Genomic DNA, 22,150 nt, shown 5'->3' with positions numbered 1-22,150 from the left:
TCCAAAATAGAAGGTGGCTATTTTTGCAGTGCGTGATAAGGTAGGATTCATGAGAGTCTGTAATCTAACCTACACTCATTGTAAACGTGGCTCCATGCAGTTTTAGACCCTCTGGTACTAAATGTTCTTGTGGTTTGTTGTGTTCCTTTTATGTCAATGTCTCTGCAACGGTCTGCCGTGTGCTGACTAAACCTGTGTGAACCCATTGGCCTTAACATATTCTCTTTACATCCACTGGTGTAGTGATGCTTTTTTTCCCTATGAACATATGAACTGTTTGGGTCGTAATACACTGAACTCCATGAGATCCTCTGTTCGCTCGGGTAAATAACGGGATAATTTAAAGAATTAACATGCTCGAGAAAACGGTTGCCCAGACAGTAATCGAACTACAGGCAAAAGCATATGGTCGATAAATCAACGTATTTGTTGTCATTCCCTCCGCTACAAGCAGACCGAACATGGTGGCTTTCGTGTATCAACTGATCCATATGTCAGATACAGCCTTTGTGTTCTTCTTAATGAACTCTATTTTCTATATATCACAGTAAGAAGCTGTGCGTAATTACGCACTAAACGGTCAAGTAGGTTCCTTCTACTCATTGAGAAGTTTAGAGGACAAAAATCAGTAGAGCTGGGATGAGGACCTGGAAGGAATTTTTATTTAGGGTATAATCCAATGCTATGTCTATGCAGGCTGCCCCTCAACACCCCCCTGTCCTCCCCCTTCTCCAACTATCTACGTCGTGGACTATGCTTCCGCTTCGCACGGTTGGTCATTGATGCGCAGTGGAGGCTTTGGATAGGGAGGGAGCGCGCCTGAGAGAGAGTGGGAGACGTAGAATTGACAAGGCAGAGGCTGGGGGAGAGAGAGAGAGAGGAAGAAAGAGAGAGAGAGAGAGAGAGAGAGAGGAGGGAAGAAGGAGGTGACGGACCTGCTCCTCTGGGACTCGACTGCAGCTTTACTGCTCGGTGCTATCGGCGGTCTCGGCTCACTAAAACGGTCCCCGGCCGTAAAATAAGGCACCGATCGAGGAGCGCGTCGAGGCTGTCACTGAGCTCCGAGGAGGAGGATCTCCGCAGCCGCTGCTCGTAGGAAATCAGGAGTAACCGTGAGACGAGGAGGAGGGAGAGCGCAGGATTCATGGAGGCTGTGCAGCTCCACAGAGCAAAACGCCTGGATTAACTGACTCTGGACTGGGGGGCATAACTGCACAGTTTTAAGACAGACGTGACCGTGTTTCTGAACCATCGCTGAGGTCAACTCCTGCCCGTACGGCGTGTTTTTGTGTTTTTAGGTAAGAGGATCCCGCTCTCATCCTGCCGTGCGCTCATTGTTGTAATTCACATGAAGTAGTAAAGGTTACTCTGCGCTTGAGGAATCGATTCTCTCCGTATAAGAGTCACTTTCTGTGAAAAGAGGTGTTTTTTTGGGGGGGGGGGGGGGGGGGGGGATCAGTGTGTTTCACTTTGTCCTGGATCCTCACCATGTTGCGATGTAACAACAAAGCTCGTGTCTTTTGTTTTGGGATCACGAATAGGAAAACTGTTTCCTCAAAAGCGAAGGTTCTGCCTCAATATGCAGAAATATCCTCCCCAAATATTTCATCTCATCCATATTTTTGTTTTAGATCATATCTTTGTTCAGGACTTTATAATCGACTACATTTGTTATAGTAATATTTGCATAAGTCAAACTCCAGCCAATGTGAGAAATTCAACATAAAATTCAATCCTTTTGACGTTAATCTGAAAACATCTAGTCTAATTTCAAATCAGGTTGATAAGTGTGTTTGTGCTTTTATTTGAAATCTAACTGTATTTAAGATGCCTGTGCCTGTAGCGTGCGCAATATCCTGTAGTCACACCGCACTTCTGAAAATGAGAAAACTTTGTAGTCAAACAGCAAAGAACTGAACTCGTGTCTGTCAGTATACATGCTCCTAAACATCTTAAAAACCAGTACCACTGTGTAATAATGTTGCCAAACGGCTTCATCCCTGCGCTCTGACATGTCTTGTTGTTCTGGGTCTTCCGTGCAGCTTGGGCGGTAAAGTTCTCGGTGATCCTCATCATGGCGGACCAAGAGGAGACTTTCGGCCTCGAGAACTCTCCCGGTGGCTCGGATTCAAGAGAAGCACAGAGCGATAGTAAATCAGAGAAGCAGAACGGGACCTCGAGCAAATCCCCATCGTCCCAGACGACTTACATCCAGCAGGTCAGTAGCGCTGCGTGGTCGTTAGGCCTCACTCTCTGCTCCAGGCTCCACACCGAGGTCACATCCACACGAAATATATATTCCTACGGGTGTTGTGTTGTCGCTGTGGATACTAAAATATCCATAAATGTCTCAGAACTAGAAAATAGTGTGTCTGCCTATGGGGGTGGATCAATTCTAGTGTTTTTCAAACTACATCTTTATTAACATGCAGACTTTTTATACCCCATATATGTGTAGTCTGACAATAGCGAGTGGCTCCAAGAAACTGACATTACTCATTCGATAATTTTGGAAACATAATAGTAACCAATATTTTGTGGCTGAACATGAGACTATATTTGTATTCTGCTTTGTATAATATGCTCCTCCTCAGACATCCACTGTGCCTTATTATGGTCTGTATTTAGTTTAAGTGTTTATGCTGTGGCCCAACAAGTGCAGAATGATTTATTGCCTGATGTTGAAATAAAGTTTCTAAGAGGTTACATGAGGGGTTTCGTTGTCACTGCAAATCCTATATTATTTATTGATTGGACTTTGCAGGGTCCCATTGCTCCAAAGTGTCTTTAAATTCAAAATGAATGTTTCGTTTAAACCTTCAGTCATTTATAAATTAATTTCGAGGACATGCTGTTCTATCTCACCAACTCCAAAGGCCCCAAAACTTCCAGAGTATTGTGTGACACCTCTGCGTAAAATGTGGGAAGGCTCTTTTTCATGTTAAATCCATGAGCACTGTTGACACTGAGGTGTTTTATTTTGAAGGGAATGGAAGGCATTAAAGTCTACCTGCACGAGAGGGAACTGTGGATGAAGTTTGACGAGGTGGGCACGGAGATGATCATCACCAAAGCCGGAAGGTAAGATACCTAACTTAAAAAAAAGTTTAGTGAATTCATCACAACAAGAGTTTGCATGTATATTGTTTATTGGCGGTGAATCAGTGTGTACTCATTTTATCTGGACCCATTTGTTAGTAAAAATGTAGACCATAGACTGGAATGGATTTTTTTATTCCTTGCGTGGGGGATTTGGAAATGCACCGTGTGGGGAGCTGCAGAGAAAACATCGAGCATCTGGTGGACGCTTTAACGCTCAGAGCAGCAGAAGTGCACATAGGCTGCATTTAAGTCTGCAGGGTGGGCCTGCCGGGAAATATATGGATTTACCGATCAGCCTGCATCGAATGGACCTAATTGTTGCTGTTAAAAACATAATTGTGTTTGTGTGTGTCCGTCCTGCCAGCCAGCAACACATTTGCCTGCAACATGTTACCGTACATGTGTCCCGCTGTCAGCTCCACGTTTGCCCTCTGACTGCATCCAGTCAAAATAACGCACGTCGACTTGAGTGGGACTTGCATATATGCATCATGACCGCTGGTGTCTGCACACTCACACACACACACACACACACACACACAAACACACACACACACACACACACATGCCCCGTGGCTCATCGCTGAACGATGAACATTTATAATTCAGCACGGCTACATTTCATTGTGCGGGCGTAAGGCAGTTGTTTTCTCACAGCTGCACTAAGTCTCCATTATATTCCCGTCACTCATTTCGTTCATGTCTTTGGCGTGGAACGATATTAACACAGTATCCGTCCCTCGTCTGCTGCCCTCCCCCCTGTCTCAAGAGTCTTATTCACATCATGTGTGTGTGTGTGTGTGTGTGTGTGTGTGTGTGTGTGCGTGCGTTTTCTCATATATGTGTGTTTTCTGTCGTATGACAGATACCATACCAAATGTCCAAGTGATTTACTAAAATGATCCAGCTAACATCTGGCTCACAGTGTCAAAACGTTTTATAATGCCCAGGCCCCACTCAGACCTAACGCACGGCACAGAAAATTCATTTCCAGACCTGATGTAAGACGTTTAAAAGCACCACGCGCGAGCTGACTTTAGTTTAGTTCGCAATTTTGAATCAATACAATTTATTCTTACAAATATTTATTTCCATTCATTCAATTTCACGAGGGTGCCACGGATGCTTGCGCCCTTCAAACGTTTGAAAAATGGCCAAACTCTGTAAAAACTAGTGATTTTTTATACAGAGCACAAAACCATTGGAAAAACACCACAGTCTATTTTTGCTATATGTTTTTCCAGACATGGGACAGAAATACCACACCGCGCTTTATAAACCGTATTCTGTCCTTCACAGGCGAATGTTCCCCAGCTTCAAAGTGAAGGTCACGGGACTAAACCCCAAAACTAAATATATCCTCCTGATGGATGTTGTTCCTGCAGATGATCATCGATACAAATTCGCTGATAATAAATGGTAAGTCAAGCTCTTTACGTTTCTTCAATTCTTAAGGACTTTTATATTCCTTCCAGAAACCCTTTACGCACATTTACGCACAGTAAGTTTCAGTAAAATGTGGCGGTTATTGTTTGGGAGGTCGCCATTCTCTCTCAGGACGAGAGAAGGGGTGAGGATGGACGAGAATCGGAAGTGGAACGCATTCATTCTCCGAGAATTATGAACTGTGTGATTTTTAATGGTTGCCAAGAAGTGTGGTCAGCAGAGAGAGACGTTCGTGCCGAAGCTGACGTTCCGGTGTTGAATAGATGTTTGATGACTTTTCCCCAAAGCTATAGCAGTTCTATATGCGCAGTGCAACAAGGCTCTCTTTCACGACGGAGCACAAACATATTTATTTAGTGTCATGTCGATCTGTCTAACCTTGGTCAGGAATGCCCTGTTTGGGTCAGTGCGTTTCAATGAGGAGATACTTAGAGAGGATGACTGCATGCCAATACTGCCGATAATGACCTGTCCAAAGAGTCTCCTGGAACTAATACTACTCTTCATCCAAGTGTTGGAAGATGGATTCTAATCTGACCACGATCCAAAACCAACCTCATGAAACGTTAAACACGACGGCACTGCAGTTTAATCATAATCAATAATCAATTTCATTTAAAGCAACGTTTTTAAAATGTTAAAGTGCCTGTATAGAAATTAAAGTAAACCTTGTTGTGCAGCATAATTAAATTAGCGTTTTTCAACTAGCCTTTTTTAATTTGGAAAACACTGTGCTTTCTCTCATTTTTCATAAATTCCCATACATTCTGAAATTCATCTGCTCAATTTTAAAAATGTTAGTGATATAACAGTCTAAATACAAAGGAACTTGTAGCGTAATTAACTTCTCGCTCCACGGACACGGTCCAGCTCTCCCACTGTTTTTGCGCATGCACGGTTGATTAGTCCTTGCGAATTGTGACGGTGCAACTGTGCTGCTGTGATCCAGGTCCGTGACCGGGAAGGCAGAGCCCGCCATGCCCGGGAGGCTCTACGTGCACCCGGACTCTCCAGCCACGGGCGCGCACTGGATGAGGCAGCTCGTCTCCTTCCAGAAGCTGAAACTGACCAACAACCACCTGGACCCGTTCGGACACGTAGGTGCCTAGGCCTATATCATCTATTCTGTAGTGCCACAGCCCCGTGTCGCTGTGGATGTAATGATAACATGACACTGTGTTGATCCAGAAGTGTGGGTTTTCTCATGGTTTGATGCTCAGCGGCACCTCGGCAGCGTGGGCTCCTCTTCTACTCATCTATAGGCCTCTGTAGAAATCCTGTACAGAAAAAACACATGTTTGTCATAGCTGATAATTGATAATGATATTTTTTTGGTCGATAAGTTTCAAACTTTTATTATTATTATTATTATTATTATTAGCAAAGGAAAATATTAAATGATATGTGAATTGAAAGCTATACATTTAGATCATAAGCTTTTTATAACATTAAACTTTAAATATTGACCCACGTAAAAACAACTTTAAGCCTCTTGTACATTATAATTAAAATTATAATTAAAAAACATTAAATTTGAATTGGTTTGAAAGAAATGTAACTTCACAGGAATGTGCAGCATCAATGCAGAATTTAATCTTTTAAATTTACTTTAAAAATTCAACAGAACCATTTCAGCACCTCCTGCATTTGACAGTTTTGATGTTTTATTCTCGCTCTATTCAATCACTGGTCACTTTCCTGAATACATAATGCAAAAATGCATTTTGTACTAAAGTCCAATGAAAAAAAACCTGTTGTTTGACTTCTGTTTACCTTCTACATTATTTTCCTGATTATTTATTTTTTATCTTTCAAACTCCCTCTGTTTTAAAATTTCTGCTGTGGGATTTTGAGAAAGAGAAGTTTGGTTGAGAAAATATTCAGACCAAAGAATACAGGTTATGAGTTGAAATGAAAGTCTGGTAACTAGTAGATTGATTTACCAGAAAGCGTTTGCCTTCCAAAAATGCATCAAATGTTTTGCATTTTCTGTCAGAAAAAAGTCGTAACTTTTCAAATGTTGGATAAACTATGATCTTACTATTTTTCGCATACAGAAATCATGTTTTATATTTTGAGATCTATGATATTTTATGAAAATTAAAACAATAGGGATGAAAAAGAGAAAACACTGCAAAACAAAACTCAAATAATTCCAAATAATGTTTGTTATTTATTTGTTTGCACACTTAACGTTTTGTTTAAAGGAAATTGCTCAGTGAATAGCTGCTCTGGCAAAATTAATAAGTTTTAAATGTGCATTTATTTGTTGTTGAATTCCTTTAAAAATGTACATAACAATATATGATCCCGTAAAAGCAAGAAACCTCCATTACTTCAAGCTGGAGCAAACTCCAGTCAAAAGTATGATTTGAATTTAGACTCTTTCCTTCCTGCCAACATTGAACAACGTGTTTGTTGTACCGGCATGTTGGAGCCTCTTTGGTATGTTTTGTTCTTGGGGCTTATTACACCAGACCCCCAGATGCATTAACGTTGCAGACCTCCTGGAAGTCAGCTCTCATAAGTAAAAGGAAGTATTTTGGCACTTTTTTTAAGCCAAAAACTGACAGAGGCCGTTGTATCCTTCCCATCACCTCCTTCAGCACCAGTGAGGGACAGCATGGTACCCATTTCCGAAACTTTGCCTCCTCATTATTCTGAACTCAATAACTGGCCCCAGGTTTTTCCTTATTCTCATCTTTACCCAAAAAACGGAAAACACAAGCATCACTTACTTCATCACCTGGTTTTCCGGCTACAAATTAGGCCCAGGCATGTTTTTATAAAATTTTGAGCACATCGAGGCCTAATTAGATCTAGAAACTGAATAGTGAGACTATTTGCTTTCTCCGATTGTCCCAGTCATGAAAGGAAACAACATGAGATCCGCTACAGGCGCATGATCAGCTGCTGCCCTGTCTAATGGGCAGATGTGTAATTACAAGGAAAACACAAGAAATGTGATTGTTTTTATGAGTGTGCAGCTAATGATGATTAAACTAAATAAGGTTCAGAAAAAGGTTGATTATTTAGGTGGTTTTCTGTAAATTTGTTTAATCAAGAGGCAGCGCTCATAGAAAACGTGGTTTTGTTTCAGTTTTATAGTTATTAATTATTAACTTTTTTACTGTTGGCATGCCCATTGGACACAGAAGATCAATTATTAACACAGTTATTCGAGATAATGTCATTTATCATCAATTTGTAACATAATATAAAAAAGTCACATTTTTTATTCAATGCAAAAACACAAAAAGGAGTGTGCATTCTTTCACACACACACACACACACACACACACACACCCGCACACACACACACACACATACACACACACACACACACACACACACACACACACACACACACACACACACACACACACACACTCACACACTAAAGCCTTTATCTACCCACATGGCACCTTTAATGCCTGTTGCCTTGCCAAGGCTCAGCTGGTGAAATAAAAGTGGAGCTCGGTCGGAATGTGCGCACAATTGTAAATTTTGGGTTAAAGTGCATTTTTGATTGGCTGCAGTGGTTCCTGGCTCGCCCCCTTTTGTGCTGGGAGACAGCACCAGGGGATCATAAATGAAATGCTGGTGGCCGGCCAGAAACCTCCTCCATCAGCTTGTTGGTGCAGCTGGTTGAAATAAGTTGTAGATGATTTATAATTACCAGGAGTGAGACACGAGAGCGGAATATATTGCTGATATAGATTGGAACCGCTCGGGACAGGGGCCTGTAAAGCAGACGTGTTCTCCAGAAATGTCTGTTAATTAGACACATGTCAGCGGAGGGAGCAGGGCCGAGCTCACAGCTCAGCACTGGGGCCAGCGTCTAATGGGAAGCGAGGGAGGCGACGCCACATGAGGCCTGAGTGTTTGTGTACCGGGTTGATTGTGCAAAGTTGTTCTGGTGCAATAATCCTAAAAAATATTTGTATTTACAGAAGCTTTTTGGAAGAAACGCAGATTATATTCTTCTTTAAGCGCTTTGTTTGTTTTTTGTAACTTTTTTTTGTTGATATTTTCAGGCAGACATAGTTTACATACACATATACACATCAGCTACATCTCGGGTGTACTTCACCACAACACATGTTTCAATATTCCATGTATAGATGCACATAGTTTGTCTCTATACGAGTATTTTACATACTGATCTTATTGTAGTTTTGAGGTCAATTTCTCCATATATATTTCACTGATAGTCTGGTTTTATAGAGAAAAATGCTTTCATGGAAATTCTAATGCTCAACTCCCGGGCTATTTGTACTTAAGTATTTCCACTTAATACTTTTTCTTCCACTGCATTACATTTAACATTTTGTAGTTTTTGACGCACTATTTAGTTTACTATGTAGTGACTGAAGCGTTTTACAAACCAGGTAATCATATAATAAAATATGATGTTGCTCTCAGTTAAAGTAAACTGTGTGGTTTGAATGAGTTCCATACAACTGGCTGCTTAATGCATTGCTAAAACTAATGGTAGGAGTCCACCATATATGATAACAATACTCTGCAGGTAATAACTTAATAACTAGTCTTACTTTTGAAACATTTTCCTGTAAATCCATGTGTACTTCTACATAAATACCACTGTGCAGAACTTGTACTTGTTGCAGAGTATCTCTCCGACTACCTCTTAAACCTACAGTCTCATCGTTATGGGCCTAGATAAGCAAATTAGTGTTGTTTTCTTAAATTCCTAAAAAATCATTTGTATTTGTCTCAGGTTTCATACTGAGCTGCAGCCCCTTCTTTGATCTTCCCCTCAACTCCAGGAATATTTGTCCGTGTTATTCATCTCTCCTCCCCGTCCCCCCTCCCTCTGCTCCCGCACTTGTCTCCCTGTCTTCCCACACATGTTTTGGCCAGGAGGGTGGAGTGTGAGGATCGCACTGTTTATATTCAAATGGCGGTGTGCGATGAGCAATAGATGATGGTGTACAAAGCCTGCTAATCCCGAGGCTCGGGGAAAACTCTCTGATGTGGTGGAACTTGAAAGCAAAGGGCAGCGGCACGAGACCCAAAGTGATCCCTCACTATCATTAAATACTATCATCTAGAGGCAGGGAGGGAGGGGGGGGGTGCAGAGATACTGAGACCCAGGCAGGGCAGCGGCTGGGCCGGGGAGACGAGGCGTGTGCTGGAGCCCCAGTGGGTGGTCTGCAGCTCCACCACTACCCCCCCCCCCCCCCCCCCCCCCCCCCCCCCACACACACACACACACACACACACACACACAAGCCCTCCACTAACACTGGACTTTGGGAATCCACAGTCAGTGGACCATACTTTTTTTTCACGGTGAAATGTATACTGGGAAATTTCCATGCAACTTGTGCTGCATGGAACAGCGACCGACATCTTTAACCTCTAAAACCTTGTAATGTGCCGAGTGATGAGTTTGCATTGATGGGCCTGTTGTTGTGGTTTGTCCAATTCTCGGACGCACGGCTGCAGACCTCAAATCAGTCAGAAATACATGCATGCATGGGGAAAGGTTCAGTTTAATCTACTTTTTAACTGCACTGTGTTCAGAGAAGTCCTCTAATAGGAAGTTAAAGTCTCTTATGTGCATCCAAACAGGAAGGAAGTGATGTGTATATATAGAAAAACACTGCTGCAACATAGAATTTTTCTCAGTATAGAAACTATCCTCAGCTCAGATCCAAGTTTCCTGCAAATGTTTTATTTATGACGGGTTTTATAATTTGCAAAAGTTTGTTTTCCATCTGCGAGTCGCCCGCTCCTCAACAGCCTGCTTATCCACAGAGCTACACCTGACAAATGATCACTGATATGTTCTGCACAGGGCCGGCAGCTTCCATTAAATCATTCTTGCATCTACGCGGTGCATGGCAGGCAGTTGACACACATTTCTACCCATCACAAAAACCTACTCCACCATGTAATTAGATCAAGTTGGACTGGAAATTAATAATGGATGACCATTGTATCATCTGTGTAGGCCTCTACGGTTCACTTGGCTCCTAAAAAAGCACTCTGGGGTTATTGCTGTGCAATAACGCAGGATGCCCCCACAGGTACTCGGGGGTCAGTGCGAAACCCTTGTCTCTTCTCAGGCTGGCAGTGAAAGGCAGGTACAAAAACAAGCTTTGAGATAACAGATAAGAGGAATGCCTATGGGAGAAGAGAAGTGAGGGGGGCTGGGTGTAGAGAGGAGGGGGAGTTAAGAGGAGGGGAAGGAGAAAAAAAACCTCTACTTTTAATCTGTTAACGTAAGTGGATCTGGTGAAAATAAAAAACCATTAGATTTCCACAGGGCCGACGACCATGACCCCCCGTTCTGTCAAAACAATTAGACTTAAGACCCACGGATGAGAGGGCCTCAAAAGAGAAGTTCAAGGCTCAAGTTCAGCTGTGTGGACCGCGTCTCCATGTCGCCACTGGTCTCCACTGGTAGCAGTCATCACTTAGAGCAGACTGGGTTAGTCAGGCTACATGCAACTGGAGAGAGGACAGGCTCCTGTCAGCCTGGTACCCTTCTGCTTGACTCCTCAGGCATCCCTGTTACCATGGGAACACCCCTGTAATAATTATAACATATTAGATTTTATTTAGTTTTCAGGCTGAATGAGAGCAAGTCAAGGAGAAAGTTCAATTTTTTTATGAAACGATAAAAGTTTTATAATGTAAAATAATGTATGTATTTTTTTCAGAAAGAAGTATAGCTACTTAGTTTTCGATTGAAAAGTCCCATTTAAATTGATTAATTAAGGTTCTTTGAGATTGAAGAATTATATATATTTTCAATTAACTAGCTGTCAAGCCCATTGTTCTTTTCATACAAAAAAGAAAAATGGCTATAAAATGTCAATTTGCTGCAGTGAATGACTCACAAAGTTTTATCTTAGTGGTGAATATCATCATTCTGCTTATATTAAAGAGTATTTTCAGTATTCTTACCCTATGGGCGCTTCACTCGTGTGTCTTGATCTTAGATGTATTGTATAACATTTGCCGTGGCAACAAAAAAGCATAATACCCAAACTAATAAAGCAACAAACAATGTATTAAAGTTCTTATATATTTGGCAAAGCGAGGACTTCCGGGGAAATGGTGTTTGTTTTTTTTCTTCTTCATTCATATCTTACCCTACTCCAAAATGCTGTCAGGGCATCTGGATTTCACTTCCTACTTTCTTCCTCCAAACAGACCTGAACAGATGTTATATTTTGTTTTTTATATATCATTTTAATTCAATTTCTTCATCAAAATGTGTGACGTTTTCTTTCTTGCAGATCATCTTGAATTCGATGCACAAGTACCAGCCCCGGATCCACATCGTGAAGGCGGATGAAAACAACGGCTTTGGCTCCAAAAACACGGCCTTCTGCACGCACGTCTTCCCGGAGACTGCCTTCATCGCGGTCACGTCCTATCAGAACCACAAGGTACGTGCTGCGTGCGTGGGCCACTTTTGGATTCAGGTTTTTAATGCAATGCGCATTTTATGAGCCAAATTCATAAACTCCAAATACAAACAGAGTCCTGTTGCATATTTTAAAAACAGAAGAAACGCAGATTGGATTAATTGCTAATTTCTTTCTCCAGCTAAACTATATCACCTGTGATGAATAATGTCATTCACACAAGACTTCGTTTGAATTAAGCCCATTTTTCTGACGGTAAACCGGATTGTCTGTGAGGTGCAGCTGTGAAGCCTTGTCGCTGTGAGGCTGGACACGTCCGATTTCACGTGAAGTCTCTGGCAGACGAGACAAAGCTGCAGATACTTGACGAGACCACGTCTGACCTCAGGGGACTTTGTCCCAGTCACAGTCCTGCAGCGCTTTGTGGACAGAGACAAGCTGCGGAGAAATTACTGCAGCATAAACAGATAGATCCCAACTACTACTAATACTTAGAGTGATACTACTACTATTATTACTAGTACTACTGCCACTAAATAATAATATACTTCTGCAATTATTTGTAAAGATAATAATAAAACTATAGCTTACTTTTAATATTAAAAGGCAAACTACAACTAATAATAATAATAATTCTTAGATGATAAGTTGAGATATAATAATAATAATAATAATGTATTTAATACTATGGTGTTATTATGGATCTAAATAAATAATAATAATGATTAGAAACTCCCTTGCCTATCATACGAATCTGCAAAAAAACCCTTGAATTTAATTTGAAAACACTTCGAAAAGTTTGTGCCACTTAATTGTTTACTCTTATACTTGATAAAGTGGCAGGAATACTGTGTAGGTTGTATTTAGTTTAATCTCAGATCGATGGGTCATATTCAGCCTTTTATTGATCTTGTTTATTCGTCACAATAGCCGTTTGTGTGCTGGTGATGGATGCGTAACATGAAACTGCAGGTTATTACTGGTTCTGTTTGGGGGAAACGATTTAAAAGAAAACAGAAAGCTCATCCTAATTATTTATTAAATATAACTGATATAACAACAATATTATTATTTCACGTATTCTCTTTTGGGGGTTTGATTTGTTTGTTTAGTTTCTTGAAGGCGTAATTTGTAGAAGGTTAACTCGTGCGCGTAATGTGTGCGTAAAAGCTGAAATTCTGCACCGCTTGGTTGTTGCTCTTATCACTCAATGATTTAGAAACGGGTATAATCTATAGTAACACTGAATTAAAGTTAAATGTCTAAACCTATGTGTGATGTCCCGAGGCCGTGAAGCCTCCCAGTTGTTTATATCTTTACTTGGATTTTGCGTTTTAAGGGGAAAGAAGCAGAAATAAAACTCGGTATTTACTCTGTGTCCAAAATTTCTGCAGAGAAAAAAAAATCTCGCGATCCCAGATATCTGTAAACAGCGTCTGTTTAACATCATTTAACCATGTTGGCCTACATGTTTTTAGTTTGGGGAGGATATGGCAGAAGAAGGGGGCGAGCGCTCATAATGTCCCCGGAGCCAATTGGAGGCCCCCGCGCTTTCTGGGAACAGGAAGCGCAAATGACCGACATTCTGAAGGAACCATTCATTATTTTCAAACATGTTATGGGGGGGGGGGGGCTGAGATCGTAACCTCGGGGCTAATTATTGGGGGCTTTGCGGAGCTGCAGGAAAAACACAGCATTTCTGATTTCCTGGCGCTTTGGCACGACTGTCTAATCAAACAGTCGAACATCTGCTGGAACAATATGTGCTGGGGGCCTGCGTCCAATTCACCTGCTTCACTCTCAGCTCATAACCAACACTCAACTTTTCCTGTCACAGCTCTAATCAAAGCATTTTCTTCCAATCTGAGATTTCTGATATAATGGTGTTTTCTACAGATTTTGATATAACTGGGGAAAAAAATTGTTTTGCATTATCCAATTTAAACATAGTAAAATAATTTGAGTACATCTGGAGAATTGTTTTATAGGTCTTGGCTATTTTTAATGAGCACAGTTTGGACACAGTCTAGTCTTTCAAGTTGTGAGTGAACTTTGCCTGATTGTCTTGAGTCCATGCTCCCAAATTATATTTAACATTTTTCAAATTTTCCATTCTTATTATTTCTTATCCCCTGGGCCCATGTCAGCAGGAGATAACACATGTGTCTAGCAAAATATGTTACTTTTCCTTTTCTGTAAACTGAGCTCAGGAGCGGGTTATCAGTATTTCTTCTTGGAAAGGTTACAAGGGAGCACAACAAGACCCTGAACTTTTTAATCTTAAAGAAAAAACAATATGCAAATGCTCTGCCAGGCTGCATTAGGAGGAGAAGCTGAAGCAAGAGTGTCACGTAATGAGAGATTTTTTACAAGTTTTGGTAAAAGTGTCAGCCAGCGTGTAGACAAACCTCCAGTCCAGTGAAAGAACTCCAAGCACACGAGCGCTGCCAACTAATTACCTGAGGGGGATATCCCTGGATTGTACTTATAACCTCTTTTGTCACTCACTGTTTCAGGGTGGCTCTCTGCTCTGGTTTTTATTCTGAAAAACATAAAATCATATAATAGATCACATTATTTGCGACTGTCAGGGGTTCGCCAACTATCTGCCGAGCCGGAGAGCATCAAATGTAACGTAATAAATTGTGAAGGAAAATATGTATTATTGCTTTTATTGAATTGTTTAGCTGAGGATCCCTAAAGGCGTCTTAGGTTTCTGGAAACGTGATCTATTGTTTTGTTCACTCCAGTGACTTGTAAAGCAGCTAGGTGCTTCCAAAGAAACTTCAAAACTAGGCTCCACACAAACATCTTGTCACGAGGCCATCACATAAATCTCCAGCTGAAGAGGACGTGACTGTTGATAGTCTAGGAGGAGGAAGACAGAAATGTTGCCTTTTAAATAGCTGCTGCTTTTGAGTGTGTAAAGCTTTTTTTTGAAACACTACTTTTAGTGTAAGATCTTGTCACAATTGGTTTTCATTGCAGAGGACGTGTCACTGATGTCCAGTGTGTTTTGTGTTTTGCAGATAACTCAGCTGAAGATTGAGAACAACCCGTTTGCAAAAGGATTTCGTGGAAGTGACGACATGGAGCTGCACAGGATGTCCAGGATGCAAAGGTAGCTACAGCATTTCCAATGCATTTGGAAATTGATAGTGTATTAATAAATAATGTCTTTAAGTCCGGGTTAAGGGTTAGTTTTTAAGGAAACTTGACCATGGAACCCCAAGATTTTGGTTCTTTAATGTTTGAGAACCCTTTGCTTTGATTGCTGCTGGCCTGTGATGAATGGAGATGCTGACACAAACTCAATGATGTCAAATGAGTAGATAAATGTCGCCACAATTAGACTTGCATTAACTGACATCCATGGTCACACTGTTGCTGAACAAGCCCCGCTTTAATCCTCCAGTCAGCCCAGTGTAAGCCAGTTGTGAGCGTAACGTTCACTGATGTAAGTGTAGTTCTTGATCCGCGGCCAGTTTTCATGCCGAAGACTTTTATGGTCCATTTGGAAGAACCTCTGACACACGGCTGCAACATCTCCTTTCCGCACTCCTTCTATACCAGGATGTTCCAACAGCTTATGCGCTTGCTGTGCGTGTGTGTGTGTGTGTGTGTGTGTGTGTGCGTGTGTGTGTGTGTTTGCGTGTGTGCTTAACCGGTGGTATCGTTTGGTCCAGCAGCCAAGGCAGTACACGACCACATTGCTCTCTCTCTCTCTGTTATTCAGTCCAGATGAGGGATGGAGTCCATACTGCGCGGAAAACACTTTTTCAAAGGACAAAATCTGGTTTCTTAACTTATAGAGCCCACCCACCCCCCCACCCTCCGTTTGGGCAGCCAAAACAGACGTTGTGTGTTTGTGTGCGTGTATTCAAATGCAGAAATCCCATATCGTACCACACTGGAAAAGCTGCTTGGCGTGTCCACAAGGTGCTAAAATCCTGCTTCCTTCCCATAACCTTTCATTCTGCGCCACAGTCAGAATAAAAAGGTTTTCGGTAATCAAGCATTTCAGATTAACGTCATGATTTATGCTGCAGAGAAGAATCCCTGGACGATTGCTCTGTCTCTGCACTTCTTTCAAATATGGCGCCCTTGATTGTATCCGACGCACGTTAAGTAACTTTAAGTAGGTGCGTGCCACAAGATAATACGACATTTTAAGTGAAACGAATTTCACCCCTCTCAAAACCTCACAAATAGATGGAGGTTGGTGGGAGGCCAAACCGCACTATCAGTCTTACACGCCATTGTCCACTCCTGCCAAAGTACAGTGAGCCGTGCACGTCTGCTCTTGGTTACAGTTTTTTCGAAGGGGAGAGCTTACTGCGAAACCAGGTCAATGTTCCGACTGAAGCGATCCCTGAAATCAAAGACCCAAAAGTAGCAAAGTGATCTATTGATGGATCGATGGATTAATGGGAGTGAAAAACATTCAGGCACTTTCACTGAAGAGGGTTTTCCCCAAAGGAGCATTACACCCTGTGTGTCCTGAGGCTGTGCGATTCTCTCATGGTGAACGCAGTTGTCTCTGAAAATAGATTTTAGAATTTCAGGAAATCTTTAATATAAACTATTTATATCATGCAATAATATTTCAGGTCAGTTCCAAATATTGGCTTACGTCTGTCTGTCTGTCTGTCTGTCTGTCTGTCTGCACATCCCCAGCACCAAGGAGTATCCAGTCGTGCCTCGCAGCACAGTGCGACAGAGGGTTGGCTCCAGCCAGAGTCCGTTCAGAGGGGAGGTCCAGGGCATGGGCACCCCGAGCACCCTGAGCTCCCAGTACTCCCAGTGTGAGAACGGGGTCACCAGCACTTCGCAGGACTTGCTGCCCCAGTCGGGCTCCTACCCCCTGCCGCACGAGCACGGCCAGGAGTTCCACTGCATCAAGAGGAAAGGTAAGGAGACTCTACTCTGAAACATACAGATGAAAACGTGACTGTGTGTGAGGGGTTTTGTTTAATATGGGAAACACAAGATTCAACAAGAGCATGAGAGATCAACAATGATTAAACTGTACATGTGCCCAACTTTGCCAAATGCCTGTGGTCTCTTGCTGGAAAGTTGTTTTGATGCTTCCACATATTTCTATTATGTCTTTTACAAGTCAAATAAAAAACAGGTATGATAATAAATCACCATAAACACATATATAACATATGTGCATCAAAAGAACAATAATCATCCAAGCAAAATATCATTGTCTGTTTAAACACCAAATGTATATTTACACATTTTGTGTAATAGGTTTGTCTTCATGATATTCATTAATTATTAGTAGAAAAATAGAATACGATTTATTTTGGTGTTAATAAACAAAATCTAATTATTGCATTTATCTAAAAAGTGTTTGTGATTGCAAATGTTTTACTCTCTGTAACTGGGAGAGAACAAGTGAGTGACACTGTTCTTTCACTGTGTCCTTCTACCTGCAGTGGAGGATGACTGTCACTCCAGTGAGCACAGCTATAAGAAAGCCTACCCGGAGAGCTCGTCCAGTGAGGAGGACCATTACTACCGTCCTGTCGGCTACGCCCAGAGCCTGGGCCTGGCCGGGGGGCCCTACCGTAACGAATCCAGCCAGCGGCAGGCCTGCATGTACGCCAGCGCATCGCAGGGGGCCGAGCCCGTTCCAAGTTTGGAGGATATCAGCTGCAACACCTGGGCAAGTGTGTCGCCCTATGGGAGTTGCTCCGTCACCACCATGCAGCCGATGGAGAGGCTGCCCTACCAGCACTTCTCCGCTCACTTCACCTCAGGGTCTCTGGTGTCCAGACTTGGCGGAGTCGGGGGCCACGCCTCGCCGCAGCTGGGCGACGGCCACCACCCGGCCATGTACCCGAGCTCCATGACCCACCCGACCCTGGGCCGCCAGTGCAGCCCCGGTGCTGGGATCCAGTCGCCAACGACTGGCCTACAGGGAAACGAGTACCTCTACACACACGGCATCCCACGTACATTATCCCCACACCAGTACCACACTGTACATAGTGTCAGCATCATGCCAGAGTGGAACGAGAACAGCTAAAAGAGCTTATCTGCCCTCTACAGGTGAAAGGGAAAAAAGGACCAAAATCCAGAAGGTTTTAGATGAATCTATATTTATACTCTCTAGAGATGCTGTCCATCTTATTCAGATCAGTGTTAGTTCGCTGACGGCCGTGGATATGTGTGAGATGAGGCGTTGACTATAGAAGAGCAAGCATCTTCTTACTTAACTTTCTTGTGACAGCATCTGCACTTAAGAAAATGACAGAAACATGAAGAAAGAGGAGTCGGACCAGAAGGAACACAAGAGACTTCTCGAGTGCAGACAATGCAGACACTGATCAGAAGAGGGAAACGCTTCAGATGCTTCTCCAGGCGTCGGGTAGATTGTGTCTTCATGCATTGGAGTTTTACTTCAGAGACAAGGGAATATGTTTTTATCATTTCTTTTTGTACAAAACTCTTATTTTGTACCCATGTCCCGAATTCATGTAAAAAAAAAGAACATTGTCTTTTGTCACATTAGCTTGAGTTCTCCATTTATTTTAAGTGTTTGTAGTTTACAACTTACGTTGTAGTAACATTGCCATGAGTTGTTTTTTTGGTTTTGTTTTATATGAATAAGCGAATGGGAGCTTTTGTTGTGGCTCTTCGGTGAATTTGCGTGCTCTTAAATCTGTAAGAGCGGTTATTTGGTTCCCTGCTGCAGGGTTCATGTACATGCACGTCAACTAAATTCATCTTAATTCTGCAAAACAAAAAACATAGACATATAAAATGCAACCGCTTAGACAACATCAATAACATGACACTAGAGGAGAAAAAAACCTGATCTATAAACTAGACCTTATTTCCCATATATTGCCATCATGATCCAAGATTTATGGTCATTAACTAATATAACAGTTTGCAGGGTGCATTGCATTCAGATTTAGTCCAGTCAAGAGCCAGAGTGATTTCTGTTTTTCAATATAACTGCAGTTTATTAATGTTACTAACATTTATTACTTGAAATACAAAAGCTTAAAAGTGTCCCATTGTAGGTACTTCCACATCGTACACTGACTATGGACTTGTGTAGTATGTGAATTTTCATGGCCATTAGCTTCATAGCTGTTTAGAATTTGCCTTATCATTCATGGTACCAAATCATCATAGACTGCTAAATTAACCCACTAAATAAACTGATGGCTTCAATCCAACCACAACATCAGTAAAGTGGTATGAAGTGGAAAAAGAGTTTAGACATTTATAACTTGAAATTGTTCATCCCGCCAAAAAGTGGGATGGGCTTCACCCTCAAAGTATAAGTGGTCAAGGTGATTGACAGATGTATTTGTTGACCGTTACAACCATCGTCCACCATTTTAACTACTTTGAAAATAGTTTAATCTTCCATCATTTCATTCTCAACGTCTCTGCAGTTATGTGTAGCCTACACCCTCCAGGTCCCAATGGAGAAACATCACATTGCCATAAGTCACAGTGTGAACCAAACTCGATTTACCAAAAGCTTTATTATCAATAATCAATGCCCCTAATCAATATTACTTGAGAATTAATTGGTTTAGTCCTTGACCTGTTCTGGTTTTCTAATCTGCAAAAAAAGCTTTGTTGAAAAACATTTAATTGGGAATACAGTTTTTTGTATAAAAATGAAAATATTACAAAATCAACTTTCTACCAATTGTTATTTTGTGATCACAAGGGAAATGTGGTTTTAACTCTAAAATGTTGCATTGAGGGAAAAAGTGCTTGTTGTTTATTGGGATTTCTCCTTTAACACACTCCACACACCTGACAGTAACTACACAGAAGCATTGGTTGTCCCTCGTAGGGAAATGTCTGTTAATTGCTCTGCTTCATCCACATCTTATTTTGATATGTAGACATAAAAATAGCATCACTGTTCATCTAAAAAAACAATAATATTTTTGCCATGTTTCAGCCCTGCAATTTTGTGAAGGAGATTTTTTTTTTATCTAACTTTGCGTAAGCTCTGATTGTGTGCTTCATGCGGTCTCATGTTGTACCCAGTGGATGTGTGTGCTCTCACATTTTAAGCATTAACCCTCAAAGTGGCACTTCTCTGACAATCAAACCCAATCGACATGTAAAGTAGCAGTTGGACACCACGTAGAATGGAAAATCGGAAAACTCAAACTAAATTTTTACTCTACACGCTAAAGCAGAGGTCGGTTTCACCGTACAAATGAGTGTATGTTAGAGGTACGTTTTTACATGGGGACAAAAACGTTTTTTAAAGTTTGTAGTCAATAGAATGTTATTTGTCAATAGTATTTATTTTCCCAACCATGTACATCAGCCTGCTTCGGCATGTATCAAAGATAGAAGGTCCAATTTCTTTCTTTCTTTCTTTCTTTCTTTCTTTCTTTCTTTCTTTCTTTCTTTCTTTCTTTCTTTCTTTCTTTCTTTCTTTCTTTCTTTCTTTTATAGCTTGTTTTTTTATGATTGTTTATAGGATTTTCTAATCATACTTATATAGAAAACGGGATATTGTTAGACGGCCGTCCACAGGTATCAAAAGAAGATTAAACCACATGAATAAACTTTGTAAATAAAACATGTACATAACAGAATACCTGCAATAAATTCAAAAACAATAACACATTGTTCGTTTTGTCTTTTTGTCCAGAGTTGTGATATCGGGTGATTTTATTATTTCTGACACACTTGGACCACACTTCCAAGCTTCGCTAATATTTCACTGACTCTCATGCAAGTAAAATCATATCTTCATCTGTCGAGTTGATGCATTGAAGGTGGTGACCTCACATTATCTACCCTCAGCCAGAGCAGAGGTTGAATCAGAAAACTGAAAAAGAGCAGGACCCTTAATAAATGGTGCAGTTTGTAGTAAATGAGTTTGTGTGCGATAGACGCACGTTCACATCAGTTAAATGCAGTGATTGGCAGCAAATGTGGTTACACTTTGGCATCCCAACCGTCCCTCGGGTAAACCTTGTCCTCCTCAAGAGCTACTAGCCGATTCATCTGTACTGTTGGTGAGTAGGTAATTTTCACTTTCGGGTGAACTATCCCTTTAACACACAAGGGACATGTATGAATGTAGTGAGAGGTATGATGGAAGGCGGGCCTTGCTTTCAAATTCATCATGTGCATTACAATCTTTTATCAGCTCCTATATCTTAAGTATGTTTATGGATATTTTTGCTTGAACAATATGGTTGATCTCAGAAAAGACTCCTTCCCTTCCCCCTGGACTTGACCCATACAGTTTCTTGGTTTCTTCTTCTGTTTGTCTTTCACTGTCCTACCCATCCCCTCTGCTTCATCAGCTCCTTTTACCCTGCACCATCCCTCTCCCGATCCCTCCATCAACCCCTCCACTCTCTCTCTCTAGCACCCCGTGGCCCAAACACACTGACCTAGACTCCCCAGCCTGCTTTGATGTGAGTGATGTGACCCCTGCGCTCCAGATGCCCCTACACCGCCAGTCTTATCCTCTCCGAGAGCCGGCACAGCCCACAGAGAGGGCCGGTCATTAACCCCATACAACCCGGGCCTCCAATCCACTGCTTAAACACATGATGTATCACAACACCCACCCCCATGCATCTCCCTCGGATTCACCCAAACATGCATGCGTGGGTTGAGAGGGCTGATGACGCAATAGGCTCTTTAAACATTTAAAGAACGGGTCAGCTTTTCAAAGGGAGGAGCGGGAACCTTTGGCCACCGCTCCAGTTATCATAGTCAGCGGTTGAAAGTCTGGTGATATGTCAGCAGGAAAACAAATGAATGTCCATGAGGGGCAAGCCTGGATGATGAATGAAACTTGACACAGGTACATTTTTGGTTTATTTGGATTATGAGTGTATATCTTTGCCATACTTTGAACGATAGGGAGAGATAGGATGAAAAGAAACCATGTTTATTTTTCTACTAAGTGATTGAATTTGATAAAATGGAGAAAAGATATGTATGTAAGAAAACTGATTGCTACAACATGTTGACATTTAAATGGAAAACAGAACAACACGGAATTCCTTCCAACGACATCCAGTCTCTTTCGGGAAATTATTTTTCGTTTATATACAGATCAGCAGAAAGAAAATTTAAACGAGTCATCTCAGGGTAATGATGAGTCATGATCTCAGTCAACCTTAAATCGGAAACCTAAACAAATCCTAGTCTGGGTGCCCCACATGACG

The 22,150-nt window shown here is 41.6% G+C and overlaps 1 protein-coding gene across 1 annotated transcript; it reads left to right on the top strand.

Moving 5' to 3' along the window:
• The first annotated feature begins 952 nt into the window (after positions 1-952).
• On the top strand, positions 953-20,556 carry tbx5a (T-box transcription factor 5a). Its single transcript, XM_062412765.1, has 9 exons — positions 953-1,298; positions 2,043-2,218; positions 2,987-3,081; positions 4,402-4,521; positions 5,498-5,645; positions 11,823-11,975; positions 14,984-15,075; positions 16,632-16,864; positions 17,402-20,556. Exons 2-9 carry the CDS (start codon positions 2,075-2,077, stop codon positions 17,992-17,994), a joined length of 1,578 nt encoding a protein of 525 aa, XP_062268749.1. The 5' UTR covers positions 953-1,298; positions 2,043-2,074; the 3' UTR covers positions 17,995-20,556.
• The last annotated feature ends 1,594 nt before the right edge of the window (positions 20,557-22,150 follow it).

This window comes from Platichthys flesus, chromosome 19, assembly GCF_949316205.1.
Source record: "Platichthys flesus chromosome 19, fPlaFle2.1, whole genome shotgun sequence".
Taxonomy (NCBI): domain Eukaryota; kingdom Metazoa; phylum Chordata; class Actinopteri; order Pleuronectiformes; family Pleuronectidae; genus Platichthys; species Platichthys flesus.
This window is presented reverse-complemented; position numbering and strand designations above follow the sequence as displayed.

What these genes read in the sequence shown, in the direction of transcription:
- tbx5a (XM_062412765.1), top strand. Translation starts at nt 2,075, where the DNA reads ATGGCGGACCAAGAGGAGACTTTCGGCCTCGAGAACTCTCCCGGTGGC. An exon ending in AGGATGTCCAGGATGCAAAG is followed by an intron (nt 15,076 to 16,631) that starts GTAGCTACAGCA and finishes GCACATCCCCAG; the next exon opens with CACCAAGGAGTATCCAGTCG. An exon ending in CCACTGCATCAAGAGGAAAG is followed by an intron (nt 16,865 to 17,401) that starts GTAAGGAGACTC and finishes TTCTACCTGCAG; the next exon opens with TGGAGGATGACTGTCACTCC.